Consider the following 14117-nt stretch of genomic DNA (forward strand, 5'->3'; position numbering starts at 1 on the left):
TTGAAATATATAATCCATGTACGTTGTATAATTTAAGTTTTAAATATAGTATCCAAGTAGTTCCATGAATTGCCTGACAGGTATGATAAATTCTTTACGTTTATACAGTTGACAATAAACACTTTTTCGTTCATTAATGTATGCAAGTGCATAAATGTAACGTACTTCAGTCACTGTTCAAAACATCGATTTAAAGCCTAATCAGCTTTCCATAAACAATTTTCAAAAATCTAAACCAAAAACGTTAGGGGGAAACCCTACTATGGGGGAAAATCTGCTATGTAGTAGCTTTTCTCCCTAGGGGGAAAAACTACTATATAGCCAGTTTTCCGGGGGGAAAAGCTACTATGGGGGAAAAACTACTATACAACAATGGATGCATTTAAATGAATGACTGTGTGTGCATGTGATGATGCTGGGGCTATTCTTATCTCTGAATGATGGATGTCAATGAGACACAAAAAGAAAAATAACGAATGGTTTCAAATCCCTCATGCCTTTATTAAATTGTAGTCATTTATTCTATTAAAATAAATACGGTACAATGATATATACTTACTATATTTGCATAATGCTATGGAGACAGTGTATCGAAGAATCTAATTTTATCAAAGTTTAGTCACTATTTAAAATTTTCTCCTTGAACAAATACTGCGTAATATACATGCAAATATAAAATATATCAGAGATATCTGGCGACTGCATGATCTCGAGTAGATAACATTCAGTCAAAAAATACCCAATATAGTGTTCTGTATACATGTAAAAATAAGATAATTTGTATCACAAATCATTCATAAACTGAAAACTTATAACATTTGCACAGGAAGGAAAAACATCAATGATTTACCATGAAATCCAGGTGGAACATGCTATTAAATACGTGTACATGTATAGTGACAAAAAATCTAAAAGCTTTAACAAAAAAGGTTATGTAACACACACAGCCGGACACGATACACTGTAGATCTATGCATGATGTTCCTTTCCATTGACATTTTGGTTACAGACAGACCAAAGAATTCTACTGCATGCAGGGCACTGAAATTTGAAATATATACAATCAAATTAAACATGTGACATTTCATTTCCTTAGAACAATTTTCAGTTTAATTTGTACATTCAGTAAGGCGTGACATTTTTGGTGCTACGAAATTAAGGTCTGTCGAATGGTGAAAAGATTCTCATTGGTTGATAAATAAATAACATCAGGATCTTTACATTGATGCTGACAACATTGAGATAGCTGAAGCTCCTCCTCTTTGCCGGACGAGACAACACCATTGGTTAATTGATACACTAACTGGCATTTGCCTGAATTTCTATCCCATGCATATTTTAACAATAAAGGAAAGCTGTGTAATTTTCAGAAGTTAATTATGTAACGTCGAGTATGCCACGCCTTAATGAAATTCCAAGCTAACCTGGAAATGGTTCAAATAATCATAGTTTTTCAATGTGTTTGCCCTCTCCCGAAGAAATGATTAAAATGTCCCGAGTCAAATCCTTTCTAATCTCCAGAAAACAATTTATTTTTTATAATTTTACAAAGCAGTTTTCATCCTATTAATAAATACGAGCATCTGTCTATATCGTATCTTCACAAGTAGAGTGATGTCTTCTCTTAATAAAAATGCAGTTGTCAGTGGGATGTGCAGGAATATAGAGAATTGCAAAAATAAAGATGGTTTAAAATAAATCTTTCATATATTTATTAACACAAAACGACGCCTTTCCATTTTCCTTTTCAAGTAGGTCAGTAGTACTAGTGCGGATGGGGTAACCCCCCCCCCCCCTCTTCACATACACACTTTTGGGGAAGTCTTCAGTGCTACAGTTTAGATATTATAATTAACTAATGGTTGCTTTTAAGTGGTTCTTAAGAAATTTTTATTCAAGATTTTCCAAATATATTTCAAAGTAATAATTGGATCTTTTACATGTGTGACCCGCCCTACCTATGAGGGTAATGATTTCATCACTACCTCTGGATACTCTCACATTAGTTCTAGCTTTTCTCGCCCCTTGGTTCTTGGGAAGACTTTTCAGATACATTTTAATGTAATCTTTGATTCCATTCCAATGGGCCCAACCCCTTGGGGTCAAGAACAATTTCGAATCCAAGCTAGCTGCCCAAAGATGCTTTCACAAAAGAGTCAGCTTTTCTGGTTCAGTGGTTCTTGAAAGAATTTTTGAATATTTGTCCTATTTATTTTCATGTCAAAATTTGAATCTTCCCCATGCATTGTAGTCTCAGGGTCATGATTTATAAAGAAAGAGGGCGTATAAGGCGTGTACAATCCCCCGCTCTGAGACAAAATGTTTCTCAATTTTTAAAATTCACAGAAAAGTTATAACTTTCTAAAATCATGTTCTCAGTCATGTCATCTTCAAAGCATTTTTTTTAACTGAACGACTTATCATTTGATAATCTTTTATTTCAAAGTTGAAAGTTAAGCATATTTAGTGGGAAATGGGCTTAATGTAGCTATAAAAAACGAATTTTGAACATGAATGGGTCAAGTCTCCATTCTTCGTGAACGCTTAAATGATGGAATTAAACGTAAATGTGAAATCTATTTCATTTGTCCAAAAAAAAAATGGAATCTGAACCCATTCTATATCAGAATCGAACTTTTCTGAAAAAAATTACGCTTCAACAAACCCGTTCATTTAAATCACACTGATAGACGTAAATAATACGTATACTTCGTAGCGTAGTGGTAAAAGCGGTTGGTCGTGGACCAAACCTAGCTTTGCGGCTATGGAAAGAGTTCGAATCATTTTCTTTTTTTTGTTTTCAAATGTCATAAAAACATGAGTGAAAAATAAATAATTAATAAATTAATAAGGCAATGAATTACAGGATTTCATGTGTTAAAGATGATATAAACCATAAAATTTTGAACAAATACTACTTTTAGAATTGAGAAATGTCTTTTTTCATAGTGGGGGGTTGACCTCGCCTTGTACGCCTCCGTTTTTTTGAGAATCTATACTTCTTCAGGATACTTCCACTTCGGTTTCAGCTTTTTTAACCCAGCGGATCTTAAGAAGTTTTTATGGAAGATTTTTATGCACCGGGATCGATTGATCCGGGGCGTATATTTCTATGTGAAATTTGGATCTACATTGTATATATATATTTTTGCCCGCGACCGGTCATTATTTGAAAACTAGTCCTGGACGCTTCAACATACGTTTCAGCTGGATGCTTTCAAATATTTTCAGCTTTTCTGTCCCATTGGTTCTCAAGATTTTTAAATAAAACCATCTAATTTTTGTCTTCTCTTGACTATGTCTTCAAGGAAAGGGGTTGATCCTTCATTTTAACAATTAATTAAACTTATATCTTTGAAATATTTGAATTTTTATACATGTATCGGTGTTGCATGTTCAATTTAACCTCCACGGTATATATATATTTATTACTATATAGGGAATCATATTTTTACAAAAAATACACATGGTAAAAGTATTCCTACTCTAAAGTGATCTACATGTAATTCATATCAGAATATTGAGCAATGATTTTTTTAAGAAAAAAGACAATATGTTTCTACACACAAAGCCTAAAGGGTGGAAACCTTAAAACAAAGCATTTCAGCAATTTGCAGGTTAAGTGATTTATTTTATATTCAATTAAAGCATATTTTTTGTGCTAAATTATCTTTTCCGTTCAATGTTCTTCCAGTTGTAGATTGGGTAATCAATGCGTGTAAAACCAACGTTGCCTGCACATAACACAATATCAAACTAGTGCTAATTGTAACGGGGACCGTTACAGATGTTCCCCAAACGCTCCCCAACTCCCTTTTGGTGCCATATTCCCTCTAAGCTTCGTAAATAAGAAAAACTCTATGCATTTGAGATTTTAACCACGTTTACCCAGATGTGTACAAGTTCATTCACATTTTAGCATTGCACGCGTGCACATGTGAATACATGTGCGTAATGACCATATGGTCATAACGAATGGTCGTATATTATATGACCATATGGTCATAGTAAGGAATCACTGTCTAGTTAGTGTATTTTAGGGCATGAACGATAGTGGAAAACATGGGATAATTTTCATACATGTAACGGGCTAAGCTACAAACACTTCCCAAAATCTTGACCATTCTCGGAGAAAAAAAAATGAATTTTCTAAAATATCTAATTTAAGCGATGAAAGACCAACTTGCATTTTCCCCCAAGGTTTGGGCAAACATAATAATACACGGATGTGTATATCCTTTACTGAGTAGGTCATCTATAATGCCATTTACCATTCTTCTTGCAAAGTAGAGATTAAGACAAAATACAAACCTATAGTTTCTACCCCAAAGAACGACAGGCAACCGTTTTATATACTGAAGCATGCCATGCTGAAAATATTTTATTCTGACTTTATTGGTTATTTTCAACTCAAAGATTTGGAATAAAATAAGGATTAAAGGATAGCATGTAGGAACAAGCTGAAATCATTTATTAATACACATATTGACTCTAATGCGATATTAAAAACAAATGTGACGCGCCAAGCAAAAACCTCCCTTATGTCTATTATGACGTAACGTCAAAAGACGCATCTAAAGTCAACAAGGTAAATGCGACGTCAAAACGTCTCCTTGAGTGAAACTCTCCGCAATAGAACAGGGGGATGTTGTTTTATTTTTACACTAAGACAGATTCTTGGGTGTAATTTGATGTACAATAATGTACTTTATTTATAAAAATTTATTCTCCGTCAAGTGACTGTGTGATATCTCCTTTTCACAATTAAGTGTGTATTTTTTTAAAGATTTCCAGTGGTGGCTGAAAAATTCCCGCTAGGCCGTTTTTGAAATGAAGTTTGTTTGCCTTCTCCCTATTCGGGTTAAAAAAAAACTACATTGGTAGGTAGGTCGAATTTTTTTTGTCGGAAATTTTCAGTGTTGAAAAATTAAGATTGAAGGCAATAAATTGTTAATAGGATGAGAAATTCCTGGAATAAATTATTTGGAAGTTTTAAAAAAGATTTTAGTCTGTTCATTTTAAAAGGTCAAACAAACACGTTTTTAAAGATAGTTTTTTTTAGCTTAATGTCCAGCTATTTCATCGTAATGCACATGCAATTTAAAAGGAGCATTAATCTAAGGTATTTTTTTTAAATAGCTATGCAATGAAAATTGACCTGAATTACTTCTCTTTTAATTATGGAAAAGTATAGGTTCTCTATAGGTACGACACAAAGTATTTGATATTTGATTTTGACACTTCTTCAGGAATTAGTTTTAGTTGTCGATTTAAAATGAATATTTTGAAGAAAGATCTTTTGAGCTTCTCAATTTATTTTATTGTTGAACACCTTCTCATGTTGTACAAAAAATGTAGAAAAAATTCTCCCCTCCCCCTCCCTTCCCTTTCTTCTGTGTCGCGTGTCTGCTTTAGTTCTTTGGATACTTCATGCTAATTTCGTCTTGAATTTACGGATGCTCGCATACATTGTCAGTTACAGTCCCACTGTCTAAAATATTTCATGATTGAGAATAAAAACAGATTGAACGTATGTTTATCGACCTTTTCATAATCTGTTTGATGAGGTTATACACAATACATGTACACCCAATGTAAAAATGGCAAACATGATACATCACTAAAATGTTATAATTAATTCAAATTGTTACAAATTCATACAATCTGTTTGAACAGTTTTAAAACATTCCAACCATTATTATTTTGTACATAGTTTTTCTACATGTACTAACCAAGATTCTGGAGTTCTGGATTCCCGAAAACAACATAATTTCGGTCATGTATAAAATCGCTGAATCAGGCTGTTGCATGTACATGTAGGAACGTCTGCGGTGCTCATCACATTAAGACCTTTTAAAAACATCAATGCAGTATGAGAGTATAAATTAAACGTTTTAGAGGTTAAAGACGTTCAGTATTTGACAATATAAAAAGAGAAGTTATAAAACCGTGGGTATGATTTTTTGTATTGAAAATGTAAATTCTACGTTATATATATTATGTATATGGATTTAGATATGAATGAAAGAAGATGAACAAATTAAAGTATGTTGGGGCCTGGGGTGTTTTTCCGGGGAGGGGGGGGGTCTTGTCCACATAAGCATCTACAGATGTGTGGAGCAAGTGTCTTACCACAAGGCCACCATAGTCGATCAATGGTATAGAAAAAAGAAATTGGAACATGGGAATATGCCAAAAATAGGATGGAAGTTTCAAATTTCATTTGTAAACTTATGTCGCAGTAATTTGGAGCCTAAATTTCACGAACCTCAACGGAACTTTGAGTAGTAACCTGTTAAGGTACAAAATAGAAAAAAATTGCAAAGCAGGCACGTAGCATCGTTTTTGAAAGTCAGGGGGGGGGGCAACCTGAAAAAAATTCTTTACTTACCTGCCTGAAAAGTTAACAGGCCCGAAAATTAAAAGTTGTCCAAATTCGAAAATCCTATTTCGGGGGGGGGGATTATTTTCCTTATAACATTACACTGTCGTGAAATGGGGGGGGGGGCGTTCTTTTCCTGTAGTAAAGGTAATCTTGAGAGAAAATTTGGGGGGACCAGCCCCCCCCCCCCCCCCTACCCCGAATACTACGGGCCTGCAAAGAGACTTGCAGGGTGAACAGTTTAATGTACGGACAATATATTGGTATTAGGGTTTAAACTAGTGAATCTTCGGACTAGTGGGCCTTCGGACTAATGAACCTTCGGACTAGTGAAACTTCGGACTTGTGGACCTTCGGACTAGTGAACCTTCGGACTGGTGGACCGTGGCTAAGCCTACGCAGCAATGTCCAATGACTTATCTTATCTAAATCTAAATCTATATCTAATCTATATCTAAATATAGAGAAAATAAGGGGGGCTAATCCCCTCCTAACTCCCGGGTTCTGACGCTTATGCAACATATATTAATCCGATGTAATTAATATGCCTATATTTGTTCAATATATATGGAAGTTGGAGTATGTAAATGCATGTATCTGAATATGTCATACTTAAGCCAATGATCAAATCGCTTTATTTTCTATGATAAAGGATTTATCAAACATAAAAAATACATGTTGGTCAGCTTGAATATTCCGTGCTTGATCAACTAACCCATTCATACAGCTTCTCGTTTATCAAAAAATGTATACATTACAACAACTAAATATTTAAAGAAAAAAGTAACAAAAGTTACACCTTAAGATGTGTGCCTTGTTCTTGTTTTCTAAATTAATTCAGGTAATCAATTAAGCGTCATTTAAGCGTGAATGTCCATAGCTGAGACATATGCATGCCCCCTCCCGTTTACGATGATCGAAGAATATATTTTTATTACATGTAAAAATGTTTTATCTGTTCTCTTTCTTTCTGTTGCTATTTTTGACATGCGTGTTTTAACCAATACTAAAATGTAACTAGCATTTAAGAGAAAGGTAACAGTGAAGCATAGTATAAGCCTTACATTCTGTTCCTAGAAATGAAGTTGTGGAGTGTACGTGTCACATGTGGGATTCATATGAAATTTATATTCTGGTATTGTGGTTTGTTTTTCGGCTTATATACAATGATCGGTTCAAAATTAATTCACGATTAACTTCATACATATAAATTGCAGATTTGTTTTTTAATTAACAAGATTTAAAAATACATATATTTAATGGGTGGGGATGGATGTTACATATACTGATTCACTGAAAAGTATGCATGCATTTTTTGGATGTCGTTATGAAATCAGTCTTTCATTCACAATAAGAACTTGAAAGTTGTCAAATTTGTTTCCAATGCGTTTGTATAATTCAATAAATGCATGTTTAAATCAAATCAATGAAGATTAGGTGCATCAAATTTTAAAGTGTTCAATCATTATTTCTTGGTAATTTTTAACATATGATTCATTTTTCCTGGCCTTCCTTTTCCTATTTTATATTGATGTTTAAATTATTGAAAAGAAATATATTTAGAAGAAAAGGATCAAACTTTACTACAAGAGACAAATACAATTTATTCTTGGGTGCAGAATATCTATTCAATAAGCCAAGAAGTCTTCAGTATTAAAACATTCAAAACTGAAACACGCAAATAGTTAACTTGTGTTAAAAGAAATGTTATTTTTCCTTTGGATATAAAAAAGAAAAACTGTCGCACTCTTTAAAAAATTTCAGGTACTATGACGATATTTTCTATGTATTCATAAATTGTTTAGACTTTTAATGGAGGGGGAGTAAAGACTTTCCCGAACTTCTTTTTTAAAAATAAATACTTTGATAGTGTAACAGAGAAAATTAAGTGCCTCTGCTTAATTGGGATCGAACCCGAAGCCTCTGTGCTTTACAGAATAAGCTTAAGGGTTATCACACTAGCCTAAGCTAGTAGGTAGCCTAAGCTAGTAGGAAGCCGTACGTGTCTTCGTTAGTACTACCACAATAGGACTTTTTTATCCAAATGTTGCAAATTTTCTTTTACTATTGCAATGATGTAGATTTCTGCCATTTTACTGTATTAAAGCGCCATAAATTTGAAGATCTCCCAGAGAAGAGAAGATTTTTTAATTTTGTCTTGAGTTTTTCCCTTGACGATCACTTCGTTCCCCCCCCCCCCCCTTTCTAAAAGATATACTTTAGAATGTTTATTTTCTAGTATTACGATGAAAAAATCCTTAATTGATGATACTTTGAGGGAAATCAAATCAAAAGTTAAATAATAATAAATATCATCAAATTATTATGAAGCTTTACGTCATTTTACGATTATACGTTAAAAAAGTCATGCAGTTACGCACGCGTACACTGTACGTCAAAGTAAATATTCCGTCTTTGTCATGCGATTTTTTTTTACATTTATGTACAGAAATATATGTCATGTTATACATCAAACGAAAGAGAAAGAAAAACTCTACAAGAATCAATAAAAAACTGAAACAGTCAAAATTTTTCGATAAGGGAGGTTTTTGCTTGGCGCGTCACAAATGAGAAAATTTAAATGTACAAAGCTTTGTATATGAACTTAAAATAAAGCAATATTTTGTAGTTTTTTGTTGTTGTTTTTTATAGAAAAATAAAATGGTATCTCCAATAAATGAAACTTGATTAACCACCCAAAATCAATGGAGAATTTATAAAAACAGATCTTCATTTTTTTCAGAAGTTGAATGTAAATGTAGAAAAGTTGATTTTCACAATACACAACAAAAAAAAAATTGAATTTAAACCAAATTAAAATAGTTTTTTTCAATATTCTGTACCTTGAATAATAATTATTAGCAAAACAAAAAATTAATCACATGTATGTCATATATAAGCATACCGGTAATTAAATTGTATGAAATGAGTGCTATGCTTGTACAATTACATGTAATTGCATGTACATGTAGTAAATATGTGTATATGTGCTGTACAGTGCTCAAATTGCTTTATAAATACAAGAAGCACATATGTAAGTTGTGCTTGATCTATCTTGATCAATTAAAATAATGTTAAAAATTATAATGTACAGGAATGAAAACTTGTTTCTCGTTTCTTTTCAAATTCTTGCTTCACCTATTTTTTTTTACTTGCTTCGTTAAGAACAAAATTCCATTGACCCTTATAAATATGGTATAGCTTCAAACACAAGTATTTAAAATGTTACTGTAAATGTTTCTAGTGAATTCTAAAGAAATATTTTAATACAAAATGACTATTAAAATTCAATTTAGCAAACTATTGTAATGAATAGGTTTTATATTATGACCCCTAAACCTTGTGCTGCAGTGATGAGTTGGTCAAACAAAAAAAATTCATGATTAAATAATTCTCCTTTAAGGTAAGTCACTCCTCAAGTATGTTATATCAAGGATTTTTTGAGAAGTATATTTTTGATAAGTACTCATAAAGTGTAACTCAAAATTGCAAAGAAAATAGGGGGTCAGTGTGCATCCTACTGATCTATGGTTCATTTAAGTTGACCTTTTTGCACTTAAATTTCATCTCTTTGGTTTATTACTTTAACCCTTATTATATTTGATTAGATGTAAGCAAGGCAATAAATATAATCTTATTTTTTGTAAAATAGTTTGAATAATATTTAACATTTAAAAAATCTTGGAAATTAATGCGCGTAAATTATTGTTTGACCTTTTTGCACTAAACAATAACATATTTGGGGTATTAAATAACTTAATCGGCAATAAAAAATTTTCTTATATCAAACTTTTTACGACTTGAGTGCTGATCAGTCACAAGTATTGAGTAGTTTAAAATAATGAAAGAAAAAGGTGGGGTCAGTGATGTTAATTTTTATATATTTGTCAAAATATGTGATTTTTAGGCTAAAAATGGTGTAAATTTGACCTGGACTTCTTTCATATATTTTCATTTTTTGGGAAAGTTTGTTGAGGGAAGGTGTAAAACTTTTTCTAAAAATATAAATTAAGACCTATATTAAATATTTTTAGCAATATCAAAACGGAAAATATTTCCATTACATTAAATTTTATAAATGTGCAGATTTGCAGAATTTTCTGCTAAATATCCTTCCACCAAAAGAAATAGTCCCTCATAAATCTTGCTTCTTTGTTGATTTTTTAGCAGTTTTTTCAATGAATGTTAAAAAAATTACACTGTTGAATATAAATATGTCATAAAAATTAAATTTTGATTAGTAGTTTTGAAGTAAAAGTTTCTGCGTTAACTTTTCTAAAAAGCTGAGGAGTGAATAACCTTAATACAAGTCCTTCTTTCTAAAATGATTTATGCATTTATCAAACAATTGCTTATTTGAATCAGTTGAAGACATATATACATATTTCGGATATTAAATCCTCATCAGTGTTGCTTTTCTTAGTTTCAAATATCTGGTAATATGAATTTTAAATAAAACACCATTTTCCTCAAATAATTGTAAACAAATATTTTTAAAAAAGCAATTTTTTGCAGAAAAAATATATGACATAAAATATCTTAAAGTTGAATTCCAGTAAAGAAAAATCAATAGAAGAAAAAAATGTAAACCCCCCTTCCAGACAGACAGACATTCCAATTAAAATTACCATCTAATAATCTGACGACAATTATTGCAACATATATGTATACATTATTTTTTTTTTCTTTTATCTTTTTGAATTGTATAGATAAATTTTCTGAGTTGTTTTGTTTTTTGTGTGATTATTTTCAATTTTGTTTGACCAACTCATGCAAATGACACTCGGACCGTCCCTTTGATAGATTCTCGGCACACTGGGCAGTTTTTTAAAGCGGGTGAACACTGGGCACAACTGACCAGGTGCCCACAGGGTAAAAAAACAATGGACACCCTCTCCTCACAACACAAAATACACATCGTCCTCTCTCGCATTTCACTGTTTCTCTGAGTAAGCTCTTTGATATCTGTAAGAAGCAAAAAATATATATTTACACAAAATGATGCTTTCAAGGATTTTTAACATTGATACTGAACAACAGGTTAAATGATTTGTTTTTCCTTGTACAATTTTTGATTTAAAAAGATTTTTAAGTGACATAAAAACTTTTCGAGTCTTACTTCAAATGTGAAAAATTTTTTTTTATCAATGTATGCTGATTCTTAGAAAAAAAAATTCAACTTCTGGAGTGCATGGCACTGTTAATTACATATGCGATTGAAAGTACAATTAAATATGAAAATAATTAAAAGACTGATTAAAAAAATAAATCACCATCTGGGACTCTGTCGTGGATTTTTTTACAGGAACTGTCAGATAAAACTTTAGGAACCATAGAATTTTCTTTGTCGATTTCACCCGACTCTTCCATGTCGAAAATGATGTTAGCAATGTTTGATCCTGACATGCCATCCCAGCCTTAATTAATGAATTAATCAATTTATAAAAATAAACATATTAAATATCAATTAACAACATAAGTAAATATACACAACTGGGTAATATGAAAATTTTTAGTACAAAAGTCGAATTATCTCCCTTTAACCAGTAAATTACTAAATGTATGGATTCACAAGCACATGTTTACAAAGATAAACTGATTGCTGAAAATGTCAACTCAAAGAATTTCAAAACATTACATAAATGTATGTATTTAATCTCTTTAAGGATTACAGCGCAGTAATTTAAAGGTGACATGTGCCGCTCTTCTCAATATTACAAATCAATTACTTCATAGTTTTATTAAAAAAAAAATATTAAACCTCGATCAATCAAAAACAAAAATTGATTTGCATTTTATATGGTTTATCAAGACCCCCCCCCCCAAATCCTGTATTCAAAATGACTTCAAAGATTCATAGAAGAGTATACCTTTGCATAGGTACTGTTACACTATAAATAATTTTATTTAACAATAAGCTCTTGACAAAATGAAAATCTTAATGAATCAATTTAATTCTGATAGATGTTAATTACAGCAGTCTTTCATGTTGAAAATAAAATTAGAAAATAAAAACTCTCAACAATTATAAATATGAGTTTAGATGTATTCAAAAAATGAGTAATTACCGGGGTATATAGAGTCAATTTATGTTTCTACTATATTTTTAATTTCTTCAGAATTTCTAAGTAGGTTATCTCCCTTTAACCATTAAAAAATATTAATCAATATGGATATATCTTTTATGTTGTCTTTTTTTAATTCCCCTTTTCCTAAATTTCACTACCATCGGAATTACTATCCTACCTTTAGCCTGCAGTACTTTATCGACCGCCATTTTGACGATTCTGGGCAGGTACCCCATGGCCAGGACACTCTGAGCCGCGTCACTCAGTAGAGGGTTTTTCTTCTCCGCGTTTGTTGGAGGTTTCCGACCGGATGGCATAGACTGACTGCTGGTAGCTGTGTTATTCTGTATACCTACAATACATAATTACATCATACATGTAAGCATGTATAATTTAAACATAAAATCTCAACTTAACTCTCAAATATGAGATATTAATATATGCTTTTGGATAAATTCTGGTAGATTTTTTTTCTCCTAATAGTAATATTAAGCCTATATAATTCTATTCAATGTGGTCAACCAGATTCAAACACTGGTCGTCAGATAGTTCAGTCAGTAGAGCACTTAACCAAAGATTCTGGGGGACTGGATTCCAATCCCAGTCTGGTCCATTGTATTATCCTCCTCACCGGTTACAAATGTACATGTACCTTTCCTGTCCATTACTTCAATCAGTGCATTACTTCAATAACTGTCGATACTGGCACTCTTTATTTCAACACTATTTCATAAAGCTGTACATACAGCTTTGTGGTTTTTTTTTTGTCTATCATGTAACATCCAGTTCTAATGGGTATACATTTAGACATACCGTCACCTCAATGTATATTAATGCCCAATACAATGCAGACGACTATTCATACCTGTGTCAATGTTAGGTGGTACACAGTCACACTGCATGAAAAGTCGGGTTTAATTTTACCTTAAATGTGATTTAAATGCTGCGATAATTTAATGTTTAAATGCATATTATAACATATTGTGGGATCGTAAATGTTAGAAAATAATTAGCATTTAATACGAGTTGAATGAAAAATTAAAAGAACAAATTTAATAAAGTTTGGAAAATTGTAAACTTACTAATACGTTCAGATTTTAGTCTGCCGTAAACAATTATTATACCTCTAATATACAAAACGTATAATTATTATTAAACATGGCCATAAAATTAAGTTTTACGGTCACATTAAATTTGTTCGTTTAATAAAATTTAACGTAGATCTTTACCTCATTATTTTTTGTTAAATTCACACTTTACTTTATAATACTTCCAAAAATAAAGCTATATACGGAGAATTGTAAACTTATTAATACGTGCAAATTTTATTCTTTCATAAACTTATATTAAATCTCTTGTATATGTGATGAAAATGTACGGATTAAACCTTCCCATATAATTAAGATTTAAGGTTGTATTTGATGAAATTTAACATTATTATATTATTGCATTATATTTTTATTTTACATTTATTCCATCAATAATTTGTATGGTTTACAATTGTGGGTTTTTTGGCAAGTATTTTAAAATCTTACACAAAATTCATTTCTCATTCAATTTTTAATAGATGTTATCTCAATAGTGTACAAACACTGAGTTCTAACAAAGTACAAAATATTTCAAATTTAAGCCTAAAAGTCAGAATTAAAAAAATTACAATCATGATT

At 31.5% G+C, this 14117-nt stretch overlaps 1 protein-coding gene and 1 long non-coding RNA gene across 2 annotated transcripts; both read right to left on the reverse strand.

The window, feature by feature from the left end:
* Window positions 1–480: 480 nt before the first annotated feature.
* On the reverse strand, window positions 481–4512 carry LOC134233422 (uncharacterized). The gene is made up of 2 exons (XR_009984989.1): window positions 4312–4512; window positions 481–1041 (listed from the first exon to the last, which is right to left on the reverse strand). It is a non-coding gene; the product is annotated as an uncharacterized LOC134233422 (long non-coding RNA).
* A 4439-nt stretch (window positions 4513–8951) lies between these two features.
* Window positions 8952–13352, reverse strand: LOC134233451 (baculoviral IAP repeat-containing protein 7-like). The gene is made up of 5 exons (XM_062715424.1): window positions 13316–13352; window positions 12629–12802; window positions 11656–11799; window positions 10682–11347; window positions 8952–9778 (listed from the first exon to the last, which is right to left on the reverse strand). Exons 1-4 carry the CDS (start codon window positions 13350–13352, stop codon window positions 11151–11153), a joined length of 552 nt encoding a protein of 183 aa, XP_062571408.1. The 3' UTR covers window positions 8952–9778; window positions 10682–11150.
* Window positions 13353–14117: the final 765 nt, after the last annotated feature.

This window comes from Saccostrea cucullata, unplaced genomic scaffold (assembly GCF_032062105.1).
Source record: "Saccostrea cucullata isolate Sc308-1 unplaced genomic scaffold, CSIRO_AGI_Scuc_v1 ctg3354, whole genome shotgun sequence".
In the NCBI taxonomy this organism is placed as follows: Eukaryota; Metazoa; Mollusca; class Bivalvia; order Ostreida; family Ostreidae; genus Saccostrea; species Saccostrea cuccullata.